Source organism: Parasteatoda tepidariorum, chromosome 3 (genome assembly GCF_982258835.1).
Source record: "Parasteatoda tepidariorum strain Cologne lab strain chromosome 3, Ptep-v5.0, whole genome shotgun sequence".
Taxonomy (NCBI): domain Eukaryota; kingdom Metazoa; phylum Arthropoda; class Arachnida; order Araneae; family Theridiidae; genus Parasteatoda; species Parasteatoda tepidariorum.
The window spans coordinates 777662-791270 of record NC_141757.1 but is presented as its reverse complement, the minus strand read 5'-3'; the positions used below and the strand labels follow the sequence as shown (position 1 = coordinate 791270).

Here is a 13609-nt window from a genome sequence, read left to right as displayed (position 1 = left end):
ATTGTTGATTATTATCCAGATGACGTAGACGAGCATTTAGTGAATGGGTGCATTCAGTTAAAATCTTATTTACTTCAGTCTAAGCCAGAGTCTTACACCTCTTGCAGTGAAATTTTTATGCTAATTTATGAAAAGAAACTTGTTGATTTGCCATACTATCTTAAAGATCTTTTTGACTTTGCCAATCACTAGCTGTGAAGCGGAGCGCTCTTTCTCCAGGATGTCATATATAGAAAGCAAATATAGGACAACAATGTCGAACCATCGACTAAATCATTTATCAGTTCTATCCATAAATTGTGATTTAAGGAAGGACTTACAATGTGATGAGCAAATAAAGGAATTTGCAGCACAAAAATGCAGAAAGGTTACTTTATAATTTATATAACATAACTACACATAACCTGTCAATTTCTTTTGCAATAATGTTGTACAGTTGCTGTTTGTATGCATAAATAAATAAAAAATAAATAAAATTATTTTATTGTCCTATTTTTTTTTTCTAAATACTTATCTGCATCACTATAGAAAGCAGTTTTTTGAATATATGGCTATTAGGGCCCCTAAGTAGTTTCAGCCCAGGGCCCCACAAATTCACAATCAGCCCATGTCTGAGAGGTTTAATTAATTATAACTAATAGAAAATATCTCGAAGTTTCCAGGCAATAGAAAATTTTTAATCTGATTTCTGTCCAAAAAGCAAAGATTTATTTTCTTTTTCATCACCTTTGTAAAGAAAATTTGAATAGATGCATAACTTATTTATGATTTTCTAAGCTTTTAGAATTTGAATACACGAAATTTTAGTCTGATATTATTTGGGTTTTTTATGTTGTGTTTACTTTATTTATGCTAGGAATTAACACTAAAATCAAATTTACATAAATTATTATAACTAAATACAAAATTTTAGGGATGATCATTTTTACTGTTTTAATTCTTCTAGGCAAGAAAGTTTGAAGAAACAAAAAAAAAGTGCCTGAAAAATAAAATGTATATTGTATAGTAAATTCTAATGCACATTCATAAGATTTTATATAATTTGCGATATTTCTTTTATCTCTAATTAAAGTAATTGCTGAATGTTAAGTGGCATTTTAAAAACATTGAAATATGTTATGTTTAAGAATAATATATTGAAACAATGTTGTATGAGTAAATGTTTAAAAAATCGCTTCATTCTGCCAGATATTTAGGTTATATGGTTTTCTTTGGAGATAAAGATACAAATAGCATGCTGATATTTCGAAACATTTTGAAACTTATTTCCGCAAATTCACCATAAAATGTATACAATTCATTGCTATTTTGTGAGAAGACGGGAGAGCCGTGTTAAGATCACCGTACTTCTTAATGCTGACCATGAGAGTTGTATTAAGTTCACGGTCGTGGTCGCTACCACCTTGGGCCTCTACATTTCAGAGCATTTGGCAAAAAAGAACAATATCACTAGGTCACGGAGGCCCAAATTTTCTATACATGAAATATTGTGTTGTTCTATAAAGTAAAACAATCGTTGTGGGTATTTTTTTTTCTAAGTATAAAAATGCTGAATGTTTCATGGATGACTAGTCTTTTTTGGCTGCAGGTTAGAGTTTAACTCGTAGTTCAGTACTCTGTAGTTTTATGATTTAAAAGATTTTGAATATTAATGTGAACTTAAGCGCAAACGAGCCAGATTAAAAAACCTATCACTGATTAACATTGCTTCGACGCTTAGGGAAAAGAGTGTTTCCGTTAAAAGTTTTACCCAGACGAACTTGCGTCTCTTCAAAAGTATTGGAAACATCAAATTTTGAATTCTCAGAAAACTGCGAATTTTGCACCGAATTAGTCCTTCGCGATCATTTTGTGCATTCACTTCTTCCTTATCAACTCACCCACTCCAAAAGTGTATTAGAACTACAAAATTCGGATTTCTCGAAAAACTGCAAATTTTGCATTGAATTAGTTTCTTCACTGTACCCTCGCTTCTCCATCACCAACTCAACCCAACCGAACTCTCTTTTACAGCACAGAGGATATTTCTTCATTCGACCAAAAAAAACCCACGAACCATAATCCAATTCAGCGTGATTGTCCTGCATTTTTAAATTTTGAGAAACTAATGAGAATTTAGTCTACCCATCATGTTCCGATGAGTGAAGCTAGGAGAATTGCTTATTTGAAAAAGCCCTCATACGCAGAAATTACCCAGTCTGTGCCAGGAGAATACATTACCCGAGCAGAGTTAAAATCGGAACTTAACAAGTTCGCGGGTTCCATGCAACAACTGGTCGAGAATACCTGCGCAAAACAAGTTTCTATACTGGCGGCCCAAATTGAGAATTTGACGACCTCCATAAATAATGTTCTTATTCCCGCGATAACTAACATCCAACGAAGCACTATTGCCCAGGGTGCAATCACAGATACCAATATCTCAACCTACTCGTCCGACTTCTCTCCAGTACAGGCAAAAAAGAAGAAGAAATCGAACACACCCCCAACTTATGTGCAATTCACTACAAATCCTCTCCTAACAGCTGATCACCCTTTAGTCCAAGATCCGCCTATACCTATGGACAACTCCTTATCAATGCCTCTAATACCGTTGAATAACGATGAGGATGAATTATCTCTCGAGCCTTAAGAAAATGCTTTATTTTTTAAAAGAAAAACTCTTACTATATACTCTGTCCCAGGCGTTTAGAAAAACTTAAAAAAAAAAAAAAACTTTTATTTTTATTTCTTATAAACTATATCAATTCCGATATTTAATATAGTGCAATGGAATGCTCGCAGTCTTAGAAATAAACGCTACTGGCTGAGTCAAAACATCTTTTCAGAAGCCGATATTATCGCAATTCAGGAAACCTTCCTTCAAACCGATGATCAAATTAACTTTAAAAATAAAATTACTCTCCGACAAGATCGTGACCCCCCTAACCATAGAGGTGGTGGCACCCTCTTAGCTATTTCAAAACATATCCCATTTCAAAGAATTTATTTCCATAATCTCCCCCCTTCCCGAATTGAGACCCTAGGTGTAAAAATTCAAGTTAATAATAGACAAATCACGGTAGTTAATATCTATTCACCAGACGGTAATTACTCCTCACAATGGTTGGAAAATTTCCTTCCCAATATTGGGAAACCCTTCATCATCATCGGAGATTTTAACGTAAGACACCGAGCCCTCGGCTCTGTCTCGTGCTCCCAAACTGCTGATATCTTTCTCGACTGGATCCTAACAAATAATATTACTATTTTGAATACAAAGACTCCCACCCACTTTGGCGGCCCACATCATCAACAGTCATTATTAGATCTTACCCTAGTTTCCCCTGAACTTTACCAGAAATCTTCATACTCTGTCTTCCCAGACCCTTTTTATAGTGACCATTTTCCAATTATTACCAAAGTTAAATTCTCCTTAAACAACCCTAACATACCACGCCCGTACCTCCATTTGCAAAACGCACAAAATGAAATCACTCAAGCTCTGTCAAAGAGCAACTTCAACGCAAGGAACATAGAAGATACTTGCAATTCCGTTGTCAAAGATAATACCCGATTTACAAAATTTTCCCCGCATCCCACGACTCCGTGGTGGGATAAAAAATGCGCGTTTCTGCTAGGTCAAAAGCGCAAATTTTTGCGTAAGGCTAAAAAACAAGTCTCATCCACATTTTGGCTTAAATACAAACACTACTCCGCTCAACTCCGCCAATACATTAAAATCAGAAAAAGAATCTATTGGGACAAAATTTGTTCCAATTTAGGTTCCTCAAAAAACATTTTTAAAATCTTGAAAAGTATCTCAACTCGAAATTCCTCTGCTCCCTCCGAAAACTTGATTTTAACCCACCAAGCGACAGCTATCACCTGCCCAATCGACCAAGCGAACCTTTTTGGGGAGCACCTTTTTCAAGCTCAAAGCCCCTGTCCAATCCCTTTCTCATTCTGGGGCACAGGCTACAGCCACTTGGATACCCCTTTCTCGTCTACCGAACTGGAAGCAGCTATTCATCGAACAAAGAACACGGCACCCGGGCCAGACCGCATTCCGGCTATTCTCATTAAATTTATTCACTCCCATTACCTAACTAAGTTCCTTAACTTCTTTAATGTCATTCAAGATACAGCCCAACCTCCATGTTCATGGACCCAAGCAAAAATCATCCCGATCTTAAAACCAGGAAAAAACCCATCAGAAATTCTCAGCTACAGACCTATTGCTCTCACCTCGACTTTCGCCAAGGTCTACGAACGTATGCTTTTACAAAGGCTCCTTAATTTTTGCCTTCAACAAAATATCTCCCCCCCCCTCCCACACTGGCTTCCTCCCCTTTCGTGACTGTAATACAACTCACTCAATACTCTACCATGACATACGAGAAGCACGTGAGCGGAGAAAATTTATCGTTTGTGTTGCACTCGATCTAGTCTCGGCATACGACAACGTATGGATTGATGGTCTCCTCACCAAACTCCTCTCGGTCGGCATATCTGGAAAAACAGCGCTTTTCTTACAAAACTTTCTGTCCAATAGAACCTTGTACATCTCTTGGCGCAACACCCGGTCTAAAGATTTCCAGCAACCCCAGGGCCTCCCGCAGGGCAGTGTCCTCTCCCCCCTTCTTTTTATGTTTTACCTTAAAGACATTCACAAACACCTTCCTACTGGAGTTCAAATTCTTGTGTTCGCTGATGACATCTACATTTACTATGCTGCAAAATCTTTTGACAGGGTAATTGCTAAACTTCAAGATGCCCTCATCACCATTCAAACTTGGTGCACAGAGTGGAAAATGGCTATTTCACCCTCAAAAAGTGCAACTATTAATTTCTCTAACAAACGTGTCTCACCTACGATTCAGTTAACAATTTTTAACGAACGAATTCCCCAAGTTAATTCCATCAAAATTCTCGGCATCCATTACACTGCAAACATTTCTTTCCTCTGTCATTTTCAATACCTAAAAAAGAAATGTTTAAAAAAAATTAATGCACTCCGCTGCATCTCTAGCACTCAGTGGGGGTCTCGAACCTACCACCTCATTCAGATTGTAAATGCCACAATCAGAAGTATCTTAGAGTATGGCAGCCCAATCCTCTTCTCTGCGCCAAAGTCACATCTCCGAGTAATTGAAACAATCTACAACTCTAGCCTCCGCGCAGCAACTGGCCTCCCACGATGGACTCCAATTCATATCCTCCGCAGAGAAGCCGGCACTACCTCAATCTCACACAGACTTATTTTAGCAGCTAAAAAATTCTACCTCCGTCACTGTTCCCTTGGCTCTCACTCCCCAATAAATCGCCTTTTGCATAAATTCCACTTTACTAGACTTAAAAAGAAACCCCACCTTTTCCTCAAATTTCAGGACATCTTCAGCCAAAAAGGCATAAGTAAATTCAATATCATCCCCTTCCACATTCCAGTTTTCCTCACAGATCTCCCGAACCTCTGTCTTTTTGTACACGATCTTCCTTTTCAAACTACGAAAAATCCCAACGAAATCCTCCCTCTCTATCAGGAAACCCTCCACACCCTTTGGAAAGACTTTGTCATCCTGGCTACCGATGCCTCAAATTCCAGTACGAACACAGGTATTGCGGCTATTAACTCAAGGAACAACATGTCTTATATCTCTCAAATCCATCCTATTAACTCAGTTTTCACCGGAGAAGTTTTAGCAATTTGGTTAGCAGTCACAAAATTCACTACCGAGTATCTAGATTACGTTATTTTATCGGACAGTAAGTCCGCAATCACTGCCCTCATCTCAGCCACCCATAAATCCCCTCACAGCATCCTCCTCTTACAAAACAAGATAGTTTCAGCAAGTGCAAAAGTGAAATCAATCACGATCGCCTGGACACCAGCACACGTTGGCATCCCCCCCAATGAAACCGCTGATAAGCTGGCCAAACACGCCACCAATGCCCCTCGAGCCATCTCTTTTATCTCACCTGAAGACTTGTCATATTCAGCAGTTTTAGACTCAAACCGCGAACTCAGTAACCTCCGGACTAATTCAAAATACCACAAGCGTTTCCCCTTTGATCACCCTGTTAATAAAACTTCCCTCAATCAACTCCCAAACCGAAAATACGATATCTTAATCTCGCGTCTCCGAAGCAACACAATCCAACTTAACGAAATTTATGCAAAAATAGGGCTCGTAGACTCCCCTTTGTGCGATCATTGTCAACTTCCAGAATCTGCTATCCACCTCCTCTTTGAATGCAAAAAGTTCGAGCATCAGAGACAAACACTGCGCGCCTCAATCGGAGTTTTTCCACTCTCCCTTCACCGTCTTCTTAGTTATAACCAATACGATAATCTTCTCAAAAATTTAGTGGATTTTTTTAATTTCAACTAAGCGTTTCTAGCCTCCAGTTTTCAAATCCATAATTAAATGCAGTTACTAATTTTTAAGTTTTAGTTTAAGCCTCTCTGAGCGCCTGGGAAAAAGAGTATGTTTTTCTTATTTTTTTGTTTTGATGAACGTGTTTCTTCAAAAGTATTGGAACCACCAAATGCTAGTTTTTAATTTTTTCTAATCTTCCTCTCCAAAAGTGTTTTGGAAAATATTTAATTTTGATCTCTACTGTAAACTTGTTTCGCTTCTTCAAGAACAGCGTGCACTCTCATCACCTCATCGTCATCATCTTCAGCATCAACAACTCAACTCACAAAAATACACCTTACAGCAAGGGGGATAAAAGCGAGTAGCAGAGATCCCCCCCCCCACATCATCATCATCAAACCGCGAAAGTTGTTTTAAAAGGCAGCTGAACAATAAATGCGGTGTGAAAGTCGCTGAGTTTGGATGATTTAAAATTACTTAATTTAATTTAACGTGTCACGTTTCTCACAGTTTATTTTTTTTACTAATTTTGCTTCTTGTGTTAGTTTTTATGTTAAATTTTAACTGGTTAGATGAAAAAAAATTAATTTTCAAGATGTTTACGTCAGTTGACGTTATATTCGTCGAAAGGCTGCCGGCAATTGTGGACACTGGATTACGTGTTGCCCAAGTGTTTTTGGTTTGCTAAGATAATTTTCAACTCTGCCATAAGTGGATTCCTAACCAGTTGATTCCTTGCTGTCTTCTTAAACTTAAACTTACGGTAAGTCAAACTTCAAATTGTATGATTTGATTTAAAATTAATGTTTTTCTTGTGCCATTATTAATAGGAACATTTTATGTTTTTAAAATACATGATGATAATTTTGTATTCTTGATATTTGTTTTTTATTGACTCTCTTTTTTAGTTAGTATTTGAGTTTACTTTTGTCTTTACTAAACTCTATTACATTCTACCTTACATAAATCTGGTACATTCTACCATCGTTTTTCTTCAACAAAAAAAAAATTATGCTTGTTACACTTCCGAACTATATGTGTAACATTCCGAACTATAGAGTAAACTTTAAGCCATTTAGCTTTTTCATTACGTGCTTTATTTTATTGTATTTCTCTATTGTAAATGAAACTAGGACAATCTTAAATTATCTACGATAAATGCTTCTTTAAATTTTTCAAGTGAAGATAAATATTCTACTTATTAAAACTTATAGTTCCTTATTGAATTATGTGCGAATTTTAGTTTAAGGGTTTATACTTGTGTATTGCTTCAGTTTAAAATCTTAAATTTTTGTACTATAATTCAAAAATATATTTATATTAAAAGTTCTCAAAGAAACTTAATTTTGAAAAGTTGTATATATAGCCTGTAAAAAAATTTAACCAACTTTTGCTGTTTATTGTTTTTATTACTAAAGTGTTTTTCTGTAATATACCGTGAAAATATGCAAGACTTCAAGACTTTTGAATTAAAGTAAAATCCTAAACTGCCCTTATTTTAACTCTTATAAATGCATAACGTGAAACATTTAATTCTGAATTTTTAAACAGTCAGTTAATGTCTATATCAGGCTTAATTATTGAAAATTCGTAACAAATTTTGGGGGTTTGAAAAAGTTTCTCAAACAATATTTTCATTTTCTCAGAATAAAAACTCCTCACAAATGTATATTTTTGTAAATATATCTCAATAGGCATATACAGTCAAACTTCTATTAAACGAACTTCCCTTTTACGAATTTCTCAATTTTGCAAATTTTTTCGAGAAACCAAGAACATTTTGGAAATTTATTCGTAAAATAACTTCCAAATAGCAAAGTGAATTTTATACTTAACGAACTTTTTTTGAGATCCACTTTCCCTGTTTCCGTAAAAATTCAGAACATTTTAAACTTGTTAACGCATTTTATGGGGAAAATGCTCTTTAATTTTTTGAAGCCACTTAACTTTTAGAGAAAGCAGTAAAATCCCTTTTGTTTGAGTTTTTCGTTTGAAATGGAAAAAAAAAACTAACGGATTTTATCAGTAGCCATTAAACTTAAGAACGGATGTGGAAATGCATGCTTAATGTTGCTTTTATAATAAATTCAGATATAATATTATACATATATTTAGCTTCTTTTAGTTTAAAATGTATGTAGCATGATAGTGTAACACTGGATAATGTTTTGCTCTGTTCTTGCTTTCCGTGCAGATGTCTTTTTATGGTTAAGATTTCAAAATAAATTGTAGATAGCTACTACATAGCAAGATAAAGGTGTATTAATTGCTATTTTAATTATGTCTACTGTTTATGAATATAAAACCTGTTTTGTGTCGTTTAAGTATTTCAAAAGGTGACTTTCTATTTAGCGAATTTTCTATGTAACGAACTTATTATCGTCATTAAGCAACTTCGTTAAATAAGGGTCCGACTGTATTTTTATTTTTTCGGTTACTATTTTTCCGCGATAAGAGTGTTTGCGTATTTGGATTTTAAGTAATTTTTGAGGGACATAATTTCTCTTAATTTCTTCGCGTGTCTCCGCTAAGCCACACTGCAGTTAGATTGCTATATAATGGAAATCTATGGCTCTGATATAATTTTGGAATATAATATTGTAATTTCGAATTGACTGATGAATCATATGGCTAAATAATTCCTTAGTATAATCTCCCTTTTTACAATTCGATGTAGCTTAATTTTGTTGCATGGTTAGTTTTCCACTTAACTGGACAAAAGTACTTTTTCTGGAGAGTGGAAGACTGCTTATATTCTTAGATTTTTAACTATGAAAAACTTCTTTATTTACATGGTTTTGAAGAAGGAAAAAAACGTTATGGTTGGTATGTGAGCTGAAATGCTTTATGCTATTGTGAGCTGAAATGCTTTGCTCGTAAAATTGTAGTTTGAACTTCTAAATAGCACCTAGAATTTTAACTCTCCAATATTATAGTATTTAAATATTTAGTTTGACTTGAGAATACGCGCTAGAAGAGTCTGCACGCCATTAAACAAAATAAATCTAAATGTTATGCTAGTTGTGTTTTTCATGCAATTTCATAGATATTTTGTCATACAAAACTTACGTATTTTTATAACCTTACATAGTAAGAGAAACTGCTATAATTTAAATCTTTGCAATTACAATTAAATCTGTGACAATATTCGCACTTGAACGACATTTTTAAGGTTTTTGTTAGAAAATAATTTTTCACCCTCATGATTAACACTAGGTTTACTGACGTTTCTTATATACCTATCACTACGAACACTCGTCAATTTGAACGAATACATATAACAGCCATTACAGAGATGCCAACTTGCTCCGGACAGCAAATATATATTTTAAAGTGGTAGTTTATCAGTTGTGATTCTTTGTTTAATAAATTCAATTTAGTAAATCCACCACTATTTCTAAATAATTTGTAGGCTTATATTTTATTACTCAACCCTGTCCCGCTACCGTCAGGGGACATCCAGGAAGTACTGGTTGATTACAAACATTATTATAAACATGATGAATTGAAAATCAATCAATCGAAAATCGTTCAATCGAAGCACTTAATTTACAACAACGCTCAATCGTCCGCCAGTTCTGGACGATTGTTTTCAAAATGTTTTTTAATTATCTGTTCGATTCCCTTACTTATCCTTGGGGCTGTCCATAATTTCTTAATCAAATTGTTAGTCAGATTTGGAGAGTATAGGTTACGGATGTCCCAAGATTTCGGACAGGTAAGTAATATGTTAAAGATCGTCTAGACAACTTCACGTTTGGCACTGATCCGTTTTATTGTGGAATCTTGCTTGGTACGTACCCTGGGTTCCGTGATTAGTTAAACACTGATTAATATAGAAATTCGATAGGGTTCTCCTGTGGTTTACCTTTTTAATGTATTCGTATGTGTTTCTTCCCTGATTTGAAATATTGACCCATTGGTTTTGTAAATTTTGTTTAAAGATATCTGCTTTAATTGAGTTTTTAGATCTAATTTCGTATAAATCAATTTTTGGTTTTTAGCGTGCTAATTTAGCCCGACTGTCAGCCTCCTCATTGCCACGGTAGCCAACATCGGCTTTAATCCAATTAAACTTCATATTGTACCTAAAATTTTCTTTAACCATTTTGATCAAGAAACTCCTTCTCTTCCGTTCCCGGAAAGAGAATCCGAATTGAAGATTTGGTTATTGATGATCCAATGGATCGACTGAAGGTTTGCCCAGAGCACTGCCTTAAAATTCGTAGGCTTATATAATTCACCACTTGCAAAATTTACTTAGTTATTTACCGTTTTTAATTATTTTAGCATGTCCGGAGCAGTTGGCATCTCTGCACTTAGAAAACAATGTAGTTATATACTATAAGAAAAATATATGTGATATATATTTATGAAATATTCTTGTATTTTATTTTTCAATACTCTAACTAAACAACTGAAACCTTCAAAATCGGATATCAATTGACATTCTGCATTTGATCTTTCTATTATTGCCTATCGCAATAGTTGCTTATAGATTCTTAGTTATTAATTATTGATGTGAAGTTTGCATGTTTACTCAAAATTTTGTCGAAATTACGATCTCGTCAAATTGAATCATATTTATAGAAATGTACCACAAAGAGAATTTCAAAGATTTTGAAAGAAATAGACTTCAACATATATTTACCTCAATCAATGGATAAAAGTCATTACAAGACATAAAATAAAAATGTTCTGTAATTTTCCTTATAAAATTCGAAATGCGTCAAAATGACGCGTCCCGCGTAAACCTAGTGTTAAAAAACATTCTTAAGCTTTTCCTGTTTTGGAAGAAGTAATTTCGCCAAAGTTCGTATTAATTTAAATAAATTTCAATTATTGTAAAAATTATTCAATAACATTTTTACTGTTAATTTTTTTAATGATCATTTTTTTTTAAAAAGATTGAATGAAGGGTCGAAAGTGTAGTTTATACCCAAATTTTTCGGTGCTCTAATTTCTGTCAGTTTAGACTATAAGCTGGCTTATAGTTTATTTTAATAGACGTTTGCTTGTAAAACTTTCAGAGTTCGTAAGCTGGAAATGAATCAAATTTTAATTAAAGATGACAGATTATTTAAGATCCTGAGTTTTGATAGTTTGGTAAATTTGGAAGGTTACTTGAGGGCAAAGATGGGACACTGTTTTTTGATGCTCTAATAACAATAAAATATGTTAATTATAAGAGCTATCTAATATGAACTAAAATGTCTGTTAGATTATCAGAGTTATATTTGTACTAAAATAAAGAAATTTAAAAAGAAATTTCATAATCTAAAATTTATCGAAAATTGACTTTCTAAATTAAAGTAATTTTCATGATGAATAACTGTTTATCTAATATCTAAATAACTGCAAATAAGCACAAATTAAAAAAACTGTTTGAAAGTGAGCAGTGTTTCAAAGATTAAATTTTAAGCCATATTAAGTGATGTTTATCAAATTTGTAAATTGAATGTTAAGTTAACAATATATTTTAGCGGAATTTTGATTTTTGTCGGATATGATTGATTTTAGTTCGACTATTTATATGCCAGAAATTTTTCAGAATTAGGATTCTAAAATTTTCCTTGATTGCACGTTAGTTTGTTTCAAAACCAAAATATTGGTTCTTTATTCTTGAACACTTTTGCTACCATACTTTATTACATTAATCTTATATCAGATTGTTTCACACTTTATTTTAGTATTCATGAACATGTTTTTTCACTTTTAGGTCTGCCTTCTGGGAGTCTTGTCATATTTTCTGAGTTTTTCTGATGATACCTACTGACAAAGCCACCTGTTTTCATCATAAAAGGTCATTTTATAAGTCTTTCAAAATGTTAATGCTGATAATTCATTCTAATTTTGAATGGCTTGTGCATATTTTGTAGTGTTTAATATATCTCATTTGCTAAATAATCTGATACAGATTATCCTTACTTATTTTGTTAAAGCAAGATTGGAATTCAGTGATTTGTAAATAACTTCTTTAAAGTAAAATTTTTATCATTAATCAAAAATTAATTTTTCAAATATTTAATGACAACTGAAAGGCGGGCGAGAATCGTAATATTCCGGCTAAAAATAATTCTTATTGGTTCATCAAGAGTTGTTAATAACAAAATATTATTGATAAACTTATAGGCGTTACAGCCCAAAAGAGGGGTGCCCATCTCAGTTTTCTTGACCTGATGTGCAACAGCAGACGTTCCGATTGAGCCCTCCCCTCCCCCCCAAAGTTTAGCACTCATTTTATCGACCCTACTGAAGGAATAACCTTTAATATCTAATGGGAAAAGCTTTGTGTTGGATACTAAATAAAACAATCCAACTGTTCACTGATTTCAATTGTTTGTGGTCCCCAAACTATTTTTATTTTGGCACAACATTGTTTTGTTTTTATATTTTGCTTTAATATACAGATGTGTCATCTCAGAAAAATCTTCAATTGTCTGTTTTCAAAATTTCTTAGAATGTTTCTCTTGAATCATGCAGTTCAATCGATTCTTTTTTATTGTTAGGACTATTCTTCAGAAATTTAATTTCAAAATATTTTGTAAGGGGCCCGGAAAATTTGGGTCTTGGGCCTGAATTTGTCCTGATCGGTCCCTGGATATGTACATATAGAAGGTAAATCAAAATTCCCAATTTCATAGGCACTCTATACAAAATTTAATATAAATTACATTCATGAAAAATGTATATGCAGAGGTAATGTAAGCAAGTTTTGTATGTTATTCCCCACAGATGTTTAGTATGTGCTTTGTTTTACAACATCCATCAAGCACAAAATGTACCTGTCAAACATTTTTGCAACCTGCCTGAAATAGTTAAATCAATCAATAATTAACATTATTCAACTAATAAACATTGTTTAAATTCTAATAATAAATTGAATGGTTTCATACTATATTTTCTTTTTCTTGCCAATTATAATGACACTAGCTGACCCGGCAAACGATGTTTTGCCATATGAATTATTTCTAGAGTATGAAAATATGTCTTATTTATTGTAAATGTGTGCGTATGTGGTATATGAGTGGAAGAGGCATGGAGCGCTGGGAACGATGACGGAATGTGAAAGTAACAACACACCAAATAATATTTTTTTTTAATTTATGGCAACTTTTTCTTATAAATTATATATACAACGAATTCTGAAAATATTAGTCAACAATATTAATCTCTTAGTGCAATGGAGTGTACAATATTATTTTTTGTCATTCCATCTTTAGCTAACACAAATAAACTGGATGGTTTGC

General features: G+C 33.7%; 1 protein-coding gene and 1 long non-coding RNA gene across 2 annotated transcripts; both read left to right on the top strand.

The window, feature by feature from the left end:
* The first annotated feature begins 4628 nt into the window (after positions 1-4628).
* Positions 4629-6371, top strand: LOC147812691 (uncharacterized). Its single transcript, XM_087158509.1, has one exon. The coding sequence runs from the start codon at positions 4629-4631 to the stop codon at positions 6369-6371; it is 1743 nt and encodes a 580-aa protein (XP_087014635.1).
* A 145-nt stretch (positions 6372-6516) lies between these two features.
* Positions 6517-12367, top strand: LOC147812690 (uncharacterized). Its single transcript, XR_015432311.1, has 2 exons — positions 6517-7122; positions 12079-12367. It is a non-coding gene; the product is annotated as an uncharacterized LOC147812690 (long non-coding RNA).
* The last annotated feature ends 1242 nt before the right edge of the window (positions 12368-13609 follow it).